General features: G+C 43.2%; 1 protein-coding gene across 1 annotated transcript in view; it reads left to right on the forward strand.

Annotated features, from left to right (window-relative positions):
* Positions 1-16890, forward strand: part of neb (nebulin) — a 114546-nt gene that overhangs the window by 65352 nt on the left and 32304 nt on the right. The window contains exons 85-107 of the mRNA XM_088352382.1: positions 346-450; positions 524-628; positions 696-800; positions 871-978; positions 1873-1986; positions 2065-2262; positions 2331-2435; positions 2510-2614; positions 2686-2793; positions 2866-2973; positions 3887-3994; positions 4065-4169; positions 4250-4354; positions 5580-5678; positions 5755-5859; positions 6973-7077; positions 7729-7833; positions 9012-9116; positions 9920-10024; positions 10105-10209; positions 11685-11789; positions 12730-12834; positions 15214-15318. Of these exons, the coding sequence (XP_088208508.1) occupies positions 346-450; positions 524-628; positions 696-800; positions 871-978; positions 1873-1986; positions 2065-2262; positions 2331-2435; positions 2510-2614; positions 2686-2793; positions 2866-2973; positions 3887-3994; positions 4065-4169; positions 4250-4354; positions 5580-5678; positions 5755-5859; positions 6973-7077; positions 7729-7833; positions 9012-9116; positions 9920-10024; positions 10105-10209; positions 11685-11789; positions 12730-12834; positions 15214-15318 (2523 nt within the window). The remainder of the gene's footprint in view (positions 1-345; positions 451-523; positions 629-695; positions 801-870; positions 979-1872; positions 1987-2064; positions 2263-2330; positions 2436-2509; positions 2615-2685; positions 2794-2865; positions 2974-3886; positions 3995-4064; positions 4170-4249; positions 4355-5579; positions 5679-5754; positions 5860-6972; positions 7078-7728; positions 7834-9011; positions 9117-9919; positions 10025-10104; positions 10210-11684; positions 11790-12729; positions 12835-15213; positions 15319-16890) is intronic.

Raw genomic sequence — 16890 nt, forward strand, 5'->3', positions numbered from 1 at the left:
AGATGAGGGAAACTTCTAAAGTGCAGTCATCAGCACAAGTCAACACATTAGTTTTGTCAGTTATGCTACATATTCATATATATTCTTTGTGGTTTTGTTCTGTTTATTTTTATGTTCGAATAAAGTTTTCATTCATTCATTCATTCCCACGGATTCATTTTAGAGATGAGAAAACAACTGAATTTCTATAATACTTCAAGGATCAATTGCTGAGTGCTTGGAGATACATGTTTAGAAAACAGCACTTGAATACTTTATATTTATGTAAGCTAGTTATTTGGGGAAGTTCTATTTCTTTTAAAATCTCAGGTCGGGCAACTTCTCTGCTTTGTCGACATCTTCTAGGTGTACTACAAAGAAGATCTCACCTGGATGAAGGGTATCGGCTGCTACGTCTGGGACACTCCAGAGATCCTCCGTGCTAAGAAGTCTTACGATCTGCAGAGCGAGGTAGGTGACATCATCCTTCCGGCAATGAAGCAGAGCCGTCAATGAAATTAAAAGTCCCGGTTTGGCCCCTCAGCTCAAATACAGAGACGACGCCAAGAAAGATTTCAACAATTACTCCATTGTGACCGACACGCCAGCCTATGTGACCGCCGTGTTGGGCAACACCTGGGCCAGCGATGTAAGTTACTTAGCCGGCTGAATTAGGATTTCTGGAGTTATAGAGTACTGACCACTTTTTCCCACAGCTGAACTACCGTGAGGGTTATCACAAGGAAAAGCACATCTACACTACTGTTCTGGACACGTACGATTATGCCAGATGCCACAATTTCAAACTGTTCTTCGGCAATGTACGTAGACACGAGGGGTAAAGGGTGCAAATCGGTCACGTGATAACCTAAAATGTTGGCGGATTTCCAGAAAATCTACAAGGACGCCTGGGACAAATTCAAGGCCAAGGGCTACCAGATCCCCCATGACTCACAGTCCATGCAACACGCCAAACTTCAGAAGGGCATTGTCAGCACTGTGAGTAGAATTCTTGTTGTAGACCCTGGTGGTGCAGGCAATATAAAGGATAGGGATGATGAGAGTCAGGAGGGCAGGTGTGTGCAGTTTGGGGCCTTCTGGCCAGAGCCAGAGCCTCTCGGGGGACGTCTGGCATTTGGCCCAAAAACAAAGCAGAAAAAAGTCCACAGGACGGGGGCAAAAGAGATTACCGCCAGACCAGAGGACTCGGGCAGCCGAGGGCCATTCGCCACCGGAACAGGTGACGCAGCCTGCCGGGGTGGCAGAGGGACAGTCGCCTCACCTACAGGACAGGGAACAGAAGCGGCCGAGGGACTTTCGTCTCGCTGCCGGAACAGAACCAGCCAAGGGACCTTTGCCAAGCTGAAGTAGGGAACAGAAGTGGCCATCAGAACGGGAAACCGAAGCGGCGAAGGGACTTTTGCCAAGCTGAAGTAGGGGACAGAAGTGGCCAGCAGAACAGAAAACCGAAGCGGCAAAGGCACCTTAGCCTCCTCGCTGGATAAGGGAACAGAAGAGGCCAAAGGACATTCATCTCATCGCCACAACAGGGAATAGATGCGGTTAAGGTACCTCGTTTTTCGCCTCGTTGTCGGAACGGAAGAATCAAAGGGATGTTCGGCACCGGGACCAGGAAGAGAAGCGGTTTCTGCTGGCTCCCTTGATGGTCTGGTCATTCAATGCAATGACCCTTACCAGAGGCTGTATAAAAGTTAGGGATGATTAGAGTATGGTGGGGGAGATTGTATGTAAGTGTCTGGAGTTCCCCAACTCCTTCCCAGTTGGCGTCCTCTGGGGTATGTTCATAACTTGTAAATTGAAAGGGAATTTTTGTATCCGTTTTAAAGGGCAACAATATCTCTACGTTCTTGTGACCGTTTATGACCTATTCAGGTGAAGTATAAGGAAGATTACGAAAAGTTCAAGTCACTCTACAGTCTTCCCAAATCTCTGGAGGATGATCCCGGCACCCTTCGCTGCATCAAGGCCGGAAGACTGGTCCTGGACGTAAGAAAAAAACTTTCTTTGACACTGCAACGCGACTCCGGATTCGTTATCACAAAACAATCTGTCCCGTCTGCGTAGCGCCTCTACAAAGAAGACTATGAAAAATCCAAGGCCAAGAACCATATCCCGCCAGACATGCTGGAGATCACTTCCGCTCATTCGACCCAGAACAAAGTCAGCGAAATCAACTACCGCAAATATCTGCACGAGTGGATCTGTCTTCCCGATATGCAAACGTACGTCCAAGCGCGGAAAGTCAACGAACAGCTGAGCGACGTGAGTCAACGGGGAAAGACTCGACTTTGATGTAAAACGGTACGTTTGGCTAACCGTTATGTCGGCAGATCTTCTACAAAGACGACCTGAACTGGCTGAAAGGCATCGGCTGTTTCGCCTGGGACACCCCGGAGATCCTTCGCGTCAAGCACGCCGGAGACATTCAAAGCTCTGTTAGTTCCCGAAAGACATTTGGTCTCGTTTCACCTGCTCTGCAATTTCCTTCACCTGTTTTTGACTTTCCCAGAACAAGTACAAAGCCAAAGGTCTGGAGGCCTTCAAGGACTACTCGGTGGTGATGGAAACCCCGGTCTACGAAACGGCCAAGCAAAACACAGTCAACCTGAGTGACGTAAGAAACGGTCTCGGCGGCTCATCCGGGACCTCCGTCGGTTCATTTTTGAGCGCGTCTCCTTCCCGCAGTTGAACTATCGTTCCGAGTACCGCACCAACATCAAGGGAACCAGCACCTCCCCGGCGGTGACCGTGGAGGGGGATCGGGCTCGCCTGGCGCACCACATTCAGAGTGACGTAAGAGAAGACCCGAGGGTCCTCGCTCCGAGGATTTGACATTGTACGCAAAATGTTGGTGTGTTCTCTCAGAACTGGTACAGGGAGGCCAACAGGAAGTACATGCCCACTGGTTACACCCTGCCCCATGACATTCCTCTCATCAAGCAAGCCAAGCAAAACAGCTTCATTAGTAGCCTGGTAGGTACCTCCGCCGCCGTCCGAAACGCCGACGCCCCGGGAAAATGTGCAAGATGACGCAGAGGGAGGAGCGAGAGAAAAATGAGCTGCGCTTTTGCTCTTTCTTTTTTTCTTTCTCTTTCACTTTCCTTAAAATCCCTCTCTCACACTCTCTTTATTTTTCTCCTCTCTCTTTCTTTCTTTCTCTCTCTCTCTCTTTCTCTTCCATTCCCCATCTATTTTGAGCTCTCTCTTTTGATCTATTTTTATCTCTCTATCGTTTTCTTTCCTTTTCTCTCTCTCTTTTATTTCTTTCTTTCTATCTGTTTTTATTTGTCTCTCTCTATTTCCTATTCTCTCTTTTTTCTCTGTCTTTCTTTCCTTCTTCCTCTCTCTCTCTTTTAAACCTCTCTATCTTTCTCTTCTCTCTCTATTTGTTTCTTTTCATTGTTTTTCTTTTCTTTCTCTCTTATTTGATCTATGTATTTCTCTCTGTTGTTTTATTTCTGCATCTCTCTCTTTCCTTCTCTTTGTCCCTTTCTTTCTATTTATCTTTTTTACCATTCAATTTTATTTCTTTTTCTCTTTCACATTCTCTTTATTTCTGTTTGGTTATTTTTCTTTCTCTTACTCACTTTCTTTCCCTATTTTTCTCACTTGTTCTTTCCCTCTCTTTTTCTCTATTTTCTCACTTGTTCTCTATCTCTCTTTCTTTCTCTCTCTCTCTCTCTCTCTCTCTCTCTCTTTCTTTCTTTCTTTTTCTCACTTGTTCTCTATTCCTCTCTCTCTCTCTCTCTCTCTCTCTCTCGATCTCTTTCTCCCTTTTTTTGAATCTGCTCGTCTGCCCCTCACCAAGAACCCCGAACGTGTCACGCGAGTGTGACAGCCCGGCACTAGACGGAGCACCTTTGGTGTTTTCCTTTGTCTCCCTCAGGTGAAGTACAAGGAAGCCTACGAGATGACCAAGGCCAGGGGCTACACCATCCACCCGGAAGGGGTCAACTTCGTCAACTACAAAAAGGCCAACAAGATCATCAACGACGTGAGACCAGCTCCGCGTGAGTTTGGTTTTCCCGTGACGCGATTTGACATTGCTCTCCCCGGCTTTGTAGCGCTTGTATCGTGAAAATTACCACAAGCATAAGGACAAGATCCACACCACCTACCACACGCCTGAAATCAAACAAGTCAAGATGAACCAGGACCATATCAGCGACGTACCGTGACTTTTTTGCTAACCCATCTTCAAAAGTATTTCTACGATACCTGTTTTTTATATTTCCATGTGTTTTTGTAGTTGTGGTACAAAGAGAACTACAACAAGAACAAAGGCCAGCTCATCTCCATGCCCATGACACCGGAGCTGATGCACTGCTACCACGTCAATGACATCACCAGTGAGGTACCAACGCTTGTACCCTTTAAACCTAACTCGATGGTTACCGGTTCTGCCAGCAGGTGGTGCCCGCGGTGTCCCACACAAATAGCCTTAAATTGTGTCTATCATTTATAATGAAGACAGCAATCCTCCAAACATATGGTATTTTTGGCTTTAAATGATCGATTTTGCGGTTCATTGATATGGATAACGATTGAGCAGTCCAGAAGGAATAAGAATATCGGCGCACAAATAAATAATGCAAGTGCTTTCATTCTAACAAACTACAATTTATTTTCATGACAAGGAGAACAAAGAACATTGTTTACGCAACAAACTCGCATTTCTAATGAACAAAAGAAAATTGAACCGCGTGGGGAAAGGAAGTTGGAGTTGAATAGAGGTGGCGGAGTTGACATTTCTTAGAGAAACACACCATCTTATTTTGTTGTACATCCTTTGAAAAATGTACCAAACCCACTCATGCTAGGCTTCACATTAACCCCAAAACCAGACAGCATATCCTTCATTTCGCGCATGTGGCCTGTGGTTAGGGGTGACGCGCAGGTGTCCTTCATCCGGGTGCTGAAAAAGTGAGGGGTGGATGCATCCATCCTTTATAGCCTGCGTGACTTGAATCCACCCAAGAGGGTGTAAAGGGGAGAAAAGGCGGACCTTACCCATGTGCCCCTCCCTGGCAGGCCCACTCAGTATTGCACACAGAAATTGTATTTGATTGATAACAAAATAAAACTCACAATTAGGATGCTAATTATTCGTTTTCTGTCGAGCACGGTAAATTTCTGTCATGACATGAGAGCACAGCCCTAATTTTTTATATAAAAATGGAAAATCTCGTCAGTTGGCTCCGGTAATTTAAGCATCTGATAGTCACACAACCAGTTAGAACAAAAGAGTTGTCTTGAAAACTTGATCAAGGTGAAAAATAGTTCATATATGGACAACTGAGAGAGCAAGAGCCAAAAACGTACATTAGTATAACAGGTCATATTATTACGATGTGCTCATGCTCAGTTCCGGTCCCGACTTCATTATAATTGTTGAAAATCCAAGTCCAATTTTGCATCTTTTTTTCATTTTAAACTGTTAGGGTTTTCCTTGTTTCAACATTTTAAAAAAAGGAGAAAAATATCTATCTTTTTGACAGATGGGCGGATTCCTTCTGTTTTCTTGTAGTACAGTAAATGAGGGGAATATTGTATCTCTCATGAAAATTGTCTATTTGCAGCTGAAATACAAGGAAGACCTGAGTTGGCTGAGAGGCATCGGCTGTTTCCTCTACAACACTCCCGAGATGATCCGCATACGGAAACTCAATAAGTACAGAGTATGTATCCTGTCCTACTTCGTATTTCGCTGACCTGGGTGTTTTATTGATAGTTGAATGTTTCACACCTTCCAAGATGGACTACCCGGTGGAGGCCAAGAAGAACCTCCCCAACTACTCGGTGGTTCTGGACACACCCGAGTACAAGCGAGTGAGCGAGCTCAAGAGCCACTTGAGCATGGTGAGTCACTTCTTCCCCCCCTGCCCTCAAAATGCTAATGCTAATTTACAACTTAAGTGAATCCCGCCACAATAGTGATGGTTGTGGCTGGGCTCTGGCAGTTGTTAGCATGAATCGTTAGCATGTAGTTGGTTAGCACGTAGTTGTTGGTGTATACCAATTAGCATATAGTATTTAGCAGCACAAAGTCATTAGCATCTACTTGTTAGCATCTACTCGTTAGCGTGTAGTTTGTTAGCACATACTCATTGGCATGCCGTCGTTGGCATCAAATCCTCAGCATGTTGTTGTAGAAATAGAACATACTTGATTGCCATTAATTACGTTGAGAGTACATTGTTGACAATGAGATGGTCTGTGGTTCATCAGGATAAACATGGAATTAAAGACTTTAAAGAAACAAACATAGAAATAATATTTGGCTAGCAAATATTTGCAAAAAATAATAATACAAGGTCGCGCTTGGTTGCTGGTTTAGGTTGTAAGGCCGATGATTTTCTGGGCCCTCTCTGTAAGGTGTTTCTAAAGCGAAATGACTTTCAATTCTGTCGTGCCGTAATGTCGTTTTGTGCCCGGAGGCGAGGGGATTTGTTCGGCCTCACTCGTCGAGTGCCAAAGACGACTGTAAAGGTTCGTTTGAATTTCACTGCCGTGGACGACTACGGTCATCAAAATTTCATTCGACTGGATTTTTTAAAGTCCTCCAAAAATATGCCTTATTATTATCATTATTTGACTTTCTGTATTCAAATGATATTTACCGATTCTAGTTTACAGATCCATAAAACGCCGGGGTCGTTGGGGCACCGCCCCCGTGTTGTGTCTTGGGCAAGTGCAGCATGACGGCGCCCAATATTTGTTATATATTCATTATTGTTCATTTCCTTATTCATTACTATCCTATTTATTGTCAATCATGATTCGTTGTTACTATTAAATTGACCTCGGGAAAAATCTGATACCTTACATATATGAAAGCATTCTACGTTAGCTAAAATACAGTGTATTTGCGCAGTACTGAAGTTGAATTAAATTGAACTATTTTGTTTATTTCTTCTTGAAGCGAGTTTGAAGTCTCACATCGTCACTTCAATTGTGATTTTCCTTTTGCAGCTGATCTACAAACACCAGAGCAAAGAAGAAATGGGCAAGGTCTCCACCACCGCCGACGCCGTGGACCTCAAGAGGGCCAAATTGGCCCAGGGTCTCACCAATCACGTGAGTCGGAGCCCGCTCGGACTTTCTCTCGGGGCTGCAACTCGACGTTACGATAACCCGTCCGTTTTCCGGTCGCGCGATACAGATGACGACGGATCGGTCCAGAAGGAAAATCATATCGACGCTCGAACGAACGTCATTTGAAGCGATTTACTCATATGCTCTAGGGGGTATTGGAACCAGGATCTCGGATTAAGCCTGGATAGGTTTCAAGTCGGTTGCATGAAAGCAGGTTCAATTTAGCTCTGTCCTCAGTAACTATGGTGATTTCTTCTGTCCCATAGCATTTCCATGGACTTTCTTGTTTCGTTGCATTATTTTAGTGATCCTGCATTCAAATTTTTCATGTAGTCTATATTGTCGTTTGAGCAGCCCTTTGAGACTCCTTGCTTTTGAGGGCCGAATAAATAAATAGGACTCGACTTCGATTGACTCTGGTGTCGGACCAAAGTGCAGAGCAAAGGGGAAATTCGCGTTGCAAGAACGTGCCGCGCGCTGCCCATATCGTGCGACGCGCTGAATCCGTGAAGAATATCCTTGCCGCCGCTTTTAATCATCGAATTGATCGATTCGTTGTTGCAGCCCTAGTTTTTTTTCCTCTGCCTACGTTCGAGTCTTAACACACTCTGACTCTCGTCCCCTCGCATACAGTACGTGTACACCAGCATCGCCGCCAAACAACGTCCGCACTACACCCTGGAAGTGGAAACCCCGCACACTCACCACAGCAGGAAGATGAAAGTCATTTCCAGCGATGTAAGTCCTTTGCACCTTTTTTCTGTCGCTTCAATAAACTTTCTGAAAGGGTCGGTACGGGTGCTTGAAATCCTAGGAAATGTTTGATACATAAATAATAAAATGCAAATCAATGAACTGCCGGTATTTTACTTTTTTAAACCAATGTAGAGAACATGATTGAACGCACTCTGCTTTAAAGCAATCGAGATCATTCAAATAAGTCCAAATTTGGCTCATTTTTCTGCTTTTTATACATAGAGTACCAAAGTACTCCCTTATTACCCAACACCTTTCAAGCCCTTTCTGTGTTTTTAAACAAGTGTGATGTATTGAAGCTGCGCGTGTATTGTTAAAGCAGAGCGGCAGAATTCATCATTTTGTATAACAAAACGTTATATTGGGTATTTTTTGTATTCTATATCTTTTATTTTATTATTCTATTTTTCAACACAAGGATACTGCCGGAAGTGTTAATTTCCCTATAGGGATGAATAAAGTAGCTATCTCTCTCTCTCTCTCTCTCTCTCTCTCTCTCTCTCTATCCATCTCACTCTCTCTCTATCCATCTCACTCTCTCTCTCTCTATCCATCTCACTCTCTCTCTCTCTCTATCCATCTCTCTCTCTCTCTCTCTCTATCCATCTCTCTCTCTCTCTATCCCTCTCTCTATCTATCTCTCTCTCTCTCTATCCCTCTCTATCTATCTCTCTATCTTGATCTTGATCTATCTACCTCTCTCTACATCTCTCTATCCCTCTCTCTATCTATCTCTCTATCTTGATCTTGATCTCTCTATCTCTCTCTACATCTCTCTATCTCTCTCTCTATCTATCTCTCTATCTTGATCTTGATCTCTCTATCTCTCTCTACATCTCTCTATCTCTCTCTCTCTCTATCTATCTCTATCTCGATCTATGTATCTCTATCTATTTACCTCTATCTAACAATCTAATTTTATAGCAGCCTATTGACACAAAAAGATCACACATGCCAACCAAGCTCAAAATAGCAAAAAGTACGTGATAGCAGCAACAAAGTCAACAACAAAAAATATCCTTTCAGTCGGTGCTGGATATTTTTTCCTTCGCGGGTACTGGAAAAATGGAAGAATTGGGCTTTTCAGTGCTTGAATTTGGTGATGAAAAAGGTGTCCGAACCCCGTCCCAAGTTGAATCCCTTCCCCTTTCTTTCTCCAGAACAAGTACAAAGAACAATACGAGAGAATGAAGCACAAATACACCACGATCGGCGACACACCGCTCCTGATCTGCTCCAAGAAGGCCTACCTCCAGGCGAGCGATGTGAGTTGAACACCGCGTTCGTACGGGTGCTTGAAATCAGGGAAAATGTGTTCAAGGTGAGGAATATGATTGTTGGCGAAGCGCTTGAAAAGAATTGAAACTCTCGCCACGTTTCTCAGTAGTCTGACACGACAGACCACGCATTTAACGAAAACAAATTCAGAACCGCGATTGCGATTTTTTGGCGTCATCATGTTGAGGCGTGGTCGCACCCTTCAGGTGCGTTAGGACAGGTGCATTGAAAAGTGCAAAGAAGAGATGCATCTCTTTGCGACGGGAGAGGCGGCGCTTTCCACTCGCATGAAAGAACATGCGGACATGACCTGCTTAGACCAGGGGTGTTACAAGAGGGGGGCAAGGGTGGGCAGTGCCCACCCAAAGAAAATTGGATGTAGGAAAAATGAACACAAAAAGAAAAAGGGAAAATAAGGAAAAAAGATGTACAAATCTTGGAAAAATAAAAAAAGACTGATTTTGGGGGGGTCCCTTGATCAGTATATCACCAATAATAATGTAAAATTATGCACATGATCAATTCATTATATATATATATTTTTTTTTTTTTTTTAATTTTTTTTTTTAAATCAAATTATAAAAGCATTTATTTTTCACTTTCCAGTGTACCTTTAACTCATTTAAACATCAAACTATCTCATACTCAGCAACTTTAAAGTCAAGCAACTGGAATCCAACTGGAAAAATTGGGAAATTGACCTTGAAAAAGGTGGACGCATCCTGTGAACGGGACGAAAAAGTTTAAACGTTTGCTAACTTAATCGTGTTTTTTTGGGGGGGTTTCCTAGCTACGCTACAAAGAGACGTACGAGCTGGCTAAAGGACACTACCACACGGTCAAGGACGCCCTGGACATCGTCTACCACAAAAGAGTCACAGACGACGTCAGCAACGTCAGTACTTTCCTCAAAACCGTCCCGAATCGATCACGCGCCGACTTTATTGACGTTGAATCCCGTCCTTCCTCCTTCAGGTGAAATACCGGGAAAAATACATCAGCACCCTCGGGACCTGGAAGTCCATCCCGGACCGTCCCGAGTTCTTCTTCAACAGGATGGTCAACCACAACGTCAGCACGGTGAGCCACACGGAATTATATTGGATTGACACTCGAAGTGCCGGGAATTTTCTTCCCCCTCCAGAATGACCAGCGGACAGCCGAAAGGCTGCCTTATGTCTAAAAACTCGACGGCCTGTTTCATCACCGTTGTTCTGGAAATGAGGCAAAGTGGCGTTGTTCAAATTCAATGCAAAGTTGACGGATGCATAAAAGAGCTTGTGCACAGGATCAATGGGGAAACTAATCCGGTTGGCTAGTAAAAATACGACTACAAAATATCTAATTAAGTGCTTCAAAACAGGTCGCTAATATATTGTTCTGTCTTCATTCTAATAAGAAAAAAATCTACACATCTATCTAGACATCTAGACATCTATCTACCTAGACATCTATATATCTAGACATCTATCTATCTATCTAAACATCTATCTATCTATCTAGACATCTATCTAGACATCTATCTAGACATCTATCTATCTATCTATCTATCTAGACATCTATCTAGACATCTATCTAGACAACTAGACATCCATCTATCTATCTAGACATCTATCTACCCTGGTCACATCCCTTGAGAGGGTAGACCAAAAGCAAGACGAACACATGGAAAAACAAAGAAAATAAAAAAAAAAGAAGTAACAAAAAACACACACAAAATTGTTTGGACCAAGAAAAAAAAATCCTACAAAAACTATTACAGAAATATTTCAACAAAATACTGGAAAAAAAAAATACTACAGTAATACTATAAATACAAAATACTGTTCGGAAATATTACGACAGAAATCAACAAAAGTACAACTACAGTAATACTACAAAATACTAGATATACTACAAACATGTCCAATGGCAATAATACAAATAACCACTGTAGAAATATTACAATGTACTACAAACTACAGTACAGTAATACTATAAAAATACTACAGAAATACTTCAAAAATATCCTATGGAAATAATACAAATAACAACTCTAAAAATATTACAATATACTACAAGATAAAAGTAGAGTAATACTATAAAAATACTACAGAAATACTACAAAATTATCCTATGGAAATAATACAAATAACCACTGTAGAAATACTACAATATACTACAAAATAAAAGTACAGTAATACTATAAGAATAGTACAGAAATAGAAAAAAATTATCCTGTGGAAATATTACAAATAACCACTGTAAAAATACTACAATATACTACAAAATAAAAGTACAGTAATACTATAAAAATACTACAGAAATACTAAAAAAAGTTAGACTACAAAAATACAAGAGTAATACCTTAAAATTAGGAGCTAAAATGCCCCCACCAAACATTCTTTATTTCACATCAGCATGCGAAGGTGGTTCATACCATATCCTTTGCAGAACAATGGTGAAAGTCATCCGGTCGGCCGGCTGTCCTTTGGTCATTCTATGTAGGAAAGCCGAACGTCTCGCCTCGGCTACTTCTAGTGTTAAAAAGACTTTGGGGGGGGGGCGCTTTACAGGTGAAGTACAAGGAGGACCTGGACTGGCTCAAGGGAATCGGATGCTTCGTATGGGACACGCCCGAGTTGTTGAGGATGGAGAAGAACAAGACGCTGTACAGTGAGGTGAGTCACCCAATCATTGAATGTTGCACTTTGCCTCGTGTTAGAGTGAGAGTCAACGGTCAGTATAGGGATGTCCAACTCCAGCGTTTTGGGCCCCTGCCTTCATATCAAAGTTTAACGTTTGATACGGATGCTACTTTCGGAGCAGCCCGAGAAAATATGCCCCAGAAATATGCACAAAAGTACAGAGAAGTTTTAAAGAGAGAGGGAGAGTTTTTTATTTATGTTCGTCAGCGTCCAAACAACGTTCTCATTCGTCTAAGAGACAATCAGCTTTTTTATACCCTCCGGAGCAGAAACATCATGTCAGACATATAACGAGTTGTTTTTCTTTTACTGGCCGCATGCTTCCCAGAATTGACAGTGTTTTTCTGAGAATTGACCTATCTCAGCCAATACCGTTTTGCAATCGTCCACATGTTCCTTATCAAGCCACAGTGTTTTTCCCTCCTTCGATTCTCCAAAACCACGCAATTTCCACAAAGACGGTTGAAGAAGTCGCCGTGACCCAGCCAACCTCTTGTCAGTTTCGCCAGCTGCTCTAAATCAAGTCGAGTGTTCTCCTCAATTCTATTGGCAAGTTCTGACTTAATTATTCCACGACAACAGTCATATAAATAACAGTAAACATGTAAAAATATAAAAAGTAAGGGATGAAACGGGTCAAACTATAAAAACAATCAGCATGGGTTCATCTCTCTCTACTTCAGTTCAGTCGTCTCACCGCCTGGTGGATGAAGCTGTTAGTGAGCCTTGTAGTGCGGGAGGGGAGGCTTCTGTATCTTTTTCCAGAGGGCAGGAGTTTAAAGAGATAGGGTTGCGCTTTTGGCTTTGCGGGTGAAGCAGGAAGTCATACTCCAATTCTCCCCTCGGCGCTTCGCACGCCAACGCAGCCGTAAGGAATGCTCTCATGAACGTTGTTTGAAATTTTGCCCGGCAGGTCCAATACAAGACCTTCCTCAACAAGTTCCGCGGAGACTTCACCTACACTTCGGACGCTCCCTTCTTCCACACGGCCAAGAACGCCACCGGCCTCGTTGATGAGGTAAATGCCGGCCTTAGTACAAACTTAGGTCAGGTCCATATTAAGAATATAGAATTTGGGGTTCCTGTTTTCAATGACATTATTATTGAAGTACAGTAGACCTCCAGGATATGACGTGAATCTGTTTTGTGGTGGGGATGGCAAAAGTGAAATTGCCCGTAAAAGTCTATGGTGATAAGCATTTCCAACCCCTGGTACCCCAGATGAAAATGTTACAATCACAAAACATTATAAAGTAAGTACTACTCAAGTATAATATACTTAAATAACAATATAAATGGATATTGCTGTAAACGACAAATGAAATGGTTTACCTCTGGTGTGACGTCACCTGAACCGGTCCGGTGGAGTCGTGGGTGGATCGTCTTTCTCTTTAAACGACCAATTTTTTCCATCCGGCCCCCGAGCTAAAATGAGTTTGACGCCCCTGTTCCACACCATAAAGTGAAAACGTAAGGTGGGAATGCCGTATCCCGGGGGTCTACTGTACTGGGTGCCAGGAAGGAAGACATTTTTTAAAAAGGTAGACTGTTAAAGAACCTTGTTTTTCACATTCCAAATTTAAGAACTGGTTAAAACTGTCATTTTTTGCAGGGTCAACTTTCCTATTTTTAGATTCAGGATATTGATTGTCATCGTCAAAGACTTGGTTTGGATCATCCAGTCATTGGTTCACAGTTGAAATCAATTATTTATTATTATTATTATTTTACACTACAGTGGTACCTCTACTTACAAATGTCTCTACATATAAAGGTTTCAGGGTACAAAGTACCTGAAGGGGAAAAATCTAGTTACAAAGGCCTTTTAGGATACAAAGTCAAAAACACAGTACAGTACGCGCTGCCATTCGCCGCTTCTTGAGTCGTACCTGGCAACCGGTGCAGATGCAGGAATCCCGGCATGCTCTTCGTGTCCCCTGCCCCGCTCTGTAAAATGGCTACTGTACGGTACATCCGCAAAGAGCTCACATTCGCAATAGACGCCATGAAAGACATGAAGAAAAGTGGACAAGGAGAAAAGTAGTGGAAGAGACTTGCTGGCATTCGAAATAAAACAAAAGATAATGGGAAGATTTTTGCCCTTCGCCTCATGTTGGAACTACAGTCAACAGTCAATATATATATTCAAATAGGGATGTCAAACTCCATAGTTTAGATGATAGAACGGTATGAAAACACTGACCCCCATGCAGGAGTTCAGAGACGCAGTCCTCATTCCATCAGCCCAAATTCAAGACATTTTGGCAGAATTTCATAAAGTCTCACAATTTGCGGAAAGGACTCAACCCAAAAAAGTGTTGATAGGTCCGGCTATCGCTCATTATGACGATGTGTGCCTAGGGCATTTCCGACAGATTGTCATAGCCGGAAAAGCAGACATCATTGGATCGGTTTTTCAAGAAACACTGGGCAAAAAACATTGTTGAGGGCCAGTAAATAAAGAGAATATTTAAAAGGTTAATAAATATCTGTGTTATTTTCTTCTTTTTTTTTTTTTTTGATGCAGTTATCTAATGTTTACATGTTTTTGTTTTGCTTTTTGATCCATCCATCCTTTATCTGCACCACTTATCCTCAGTAGGGTCGCGGGGGTGCTGGAGCCTATCCCAGCTATCTTCAGGCAGTGGGCAGGGGACACCCTCAACCGGTTGCCAGCCAGTCACAGGGCACACAGGGAAAGACAATTCACTCTCTCATTCACACCTAGGGACAATTCGAACTGGATTGTATCCCTGACCTCATAGCTGTGTGGCAGACGCGCTAACCACTCATCCGCCGTGCCGCCTACTTATCATTTAATTTAAAAAAGGATCATACTTTTGGGGGACTTGGAACAGATTAACGCATTTCCATTCAAAAGCCGTCTCTACAAATGATTCAGGTTACAAAGATCCTCCCAAAACGGATTAAATTCAGAAGTAGAGGTACCACTGTGTTACCAGTTCAGTTCAATAGATGGTCTGGCAATGTCCAATTAGTCCAGTCGCACTTTTTGTTCGATTAACAATTCTGACCTTCTGAGCAGCGAGCCTACAAAGTTAATTACGAGAAGTCCAGGGCTCACTTCACCCTAACCACAGAACATCCTAGTTTCCAGCTGGCCAAGGAGACGAAGAACTGGAGCCAGGTAATGGGAATAGTCCAATCCCGGACCTTTCCTGCATCGTGCCCAAAAAAATTCCAAGGGGGCATGAGGTTCTCCGCAGACCTCCTGGTGTTTTTTTCCCCCCCGCATGGGTCTTTTTCCATAACAGGTCTTTTGCTTCAGCTCTGGGGTCCAAGCTCAGTTGTGAGATCTTGGCCCCTTCCGTGTCAACCACTTCAGTGTTTTTTGGGGTGGTTTTGACTGTGGCGTGATGTGTGTGTGTACTGACAGAAAAGGTACAAATCCAAAGCCAAGGAGTTCCACAAGAGCGGCTGCAATGAGCTTCACAGACCTGATATCCTCCTGGCCCTGGACCAGACCTTTATGGGCAGTAAGGTAAAGCTGACTCGTTGGTCCTCGGCGACAGAAGGAAGCTCCGGCTCATGGCTTCCTGCTGTATTTCATCCCATCTGCTAGCACCGCATAGAGCAACTAGCGCTTATCTTGCCATCATCCATTCATCTTTCATGTCGTGCTTTTATTGGGTAGGTTTGAGCCAGAGGTGGGAGGAAGCCAGTCCTCAGACGTCAAAGAGCGATTTTCGTTCGTTTCCATTGACAACTCGGGAAGAAGAATAGAATAGAGTATACCTTTATTGTCATTGTTACAAAATGGGTTGAAGATATTGTGACAACGAAATTGGACGTGGCACTCCAGTTTCACTTTTGACAGTGAGGATAGAAGAGAACAAAGAAGATGTTTGTATTGTCCTTGTTGCAGGCTTTGTTTTTCTCCGGAGGGGAGTGTATGAGGGGGTGAGGGACAGACAGAGATGGTCAGATCCAGCGAGGTGGGGGGAGGGGGGGAGCTCTGTACGTATGTTTGATGTTACTGTACACACGGTCCAGTGTTTTCCCCCCTGGTTGCACAGTCCACGTATTGAATGAATTTGTAAAGTACAGTCCTTAAGCATGCCTGATTAAAGTCGCCGGCGACGATCAAAGCTCTGTCGGGGTGTGCGAGCTGCTGTTTATTAATAGCTAGCAACGAATGAGATATGTCTTAACCCCGAGAGCTTTAGAGAAAGTTCCCCGGTTCTGCTAAGGTCAGTTTGGATTTTCATTTCAGTTAAGCCATAAGAACATATAGGAGATTCAATTTAGTCTCAAATTTTAACCTTCTTGTTTAAAACAGGTCACAGGTTGGCTATGCACTTCCTAATTGTAGTTATTTCATTATGGTGTCATAATAGTCTGTAATAATAGTTTGCAATAGTCTTTGATCTGCGCAGCCCTTTGAGACTCTTAAGGGCTATACAAATAAACATGACATGATTTTACATATGTTATCTGACTGATACTGCCAGAATGTGAGGTTGCGAAGGGCGGGCTATGGCTTCGTTTGCGCATCAAAGGTTGCCGTGACTACTCCACCACAGGGGGTCCGCCCCTCCCAGGAGACCGGAACCGAGAGCTAGTACAAGGCTCACCTTGCAAGGGCAGTCTGATTTTGGCCAGCTACAAGGCAGGAAGATAATAGTCTGTGGTTTGCAATAATCTGCGACCTGTGCAGCCCTTTGAGACTCTTTGTGATTAAGGGCGTCACAAATAAATAAACAATTTCCTGTTAGCTCCACGTGGAAATTGCCACTTTTCAAACATGAGTCACATAGATTTAGGTAAGTCAGGTTTTATTTATGGAGTGAGTGTATTTTAAGTAAGTCTGTAAGAAGTTTTAGCCCAGCAAGACCTAAAGTTGGTGACTTACCCCAGTCAGAGTCAAGTCAAGGTCAGCCCACCTCTGGACTCCTGCAGCTTCCCAGCCCGCCTTGGAAACTGGCAAAGACATTGCATTTGGTCATCGCTTATCACTGCAAACTAACCTTCACTCGTCTCACGCATGTCTTCTAAAACGCATGATCCTAGCTTGGTAATTTTCATTCTGTGATTGTCGTCTACGTTAGTTCAT

This window comes from Urocampus carinirostris, chromosome 14 (genome assembly GCF_059441175.1).
Source record: "Urocampus carinirostris isolate Australia breed hairy pipefish chromosome 14, RoL_Ucar_1.0, whole genome shotgun sequence".
In the NCBI taxonomy this organism is placed as follows: Eukaryota; Metazoa; Chordata; class Actinopteri; order Syngnathiformes; family Syngnathidae; genus Urocampus; species Urocampus carinirostris.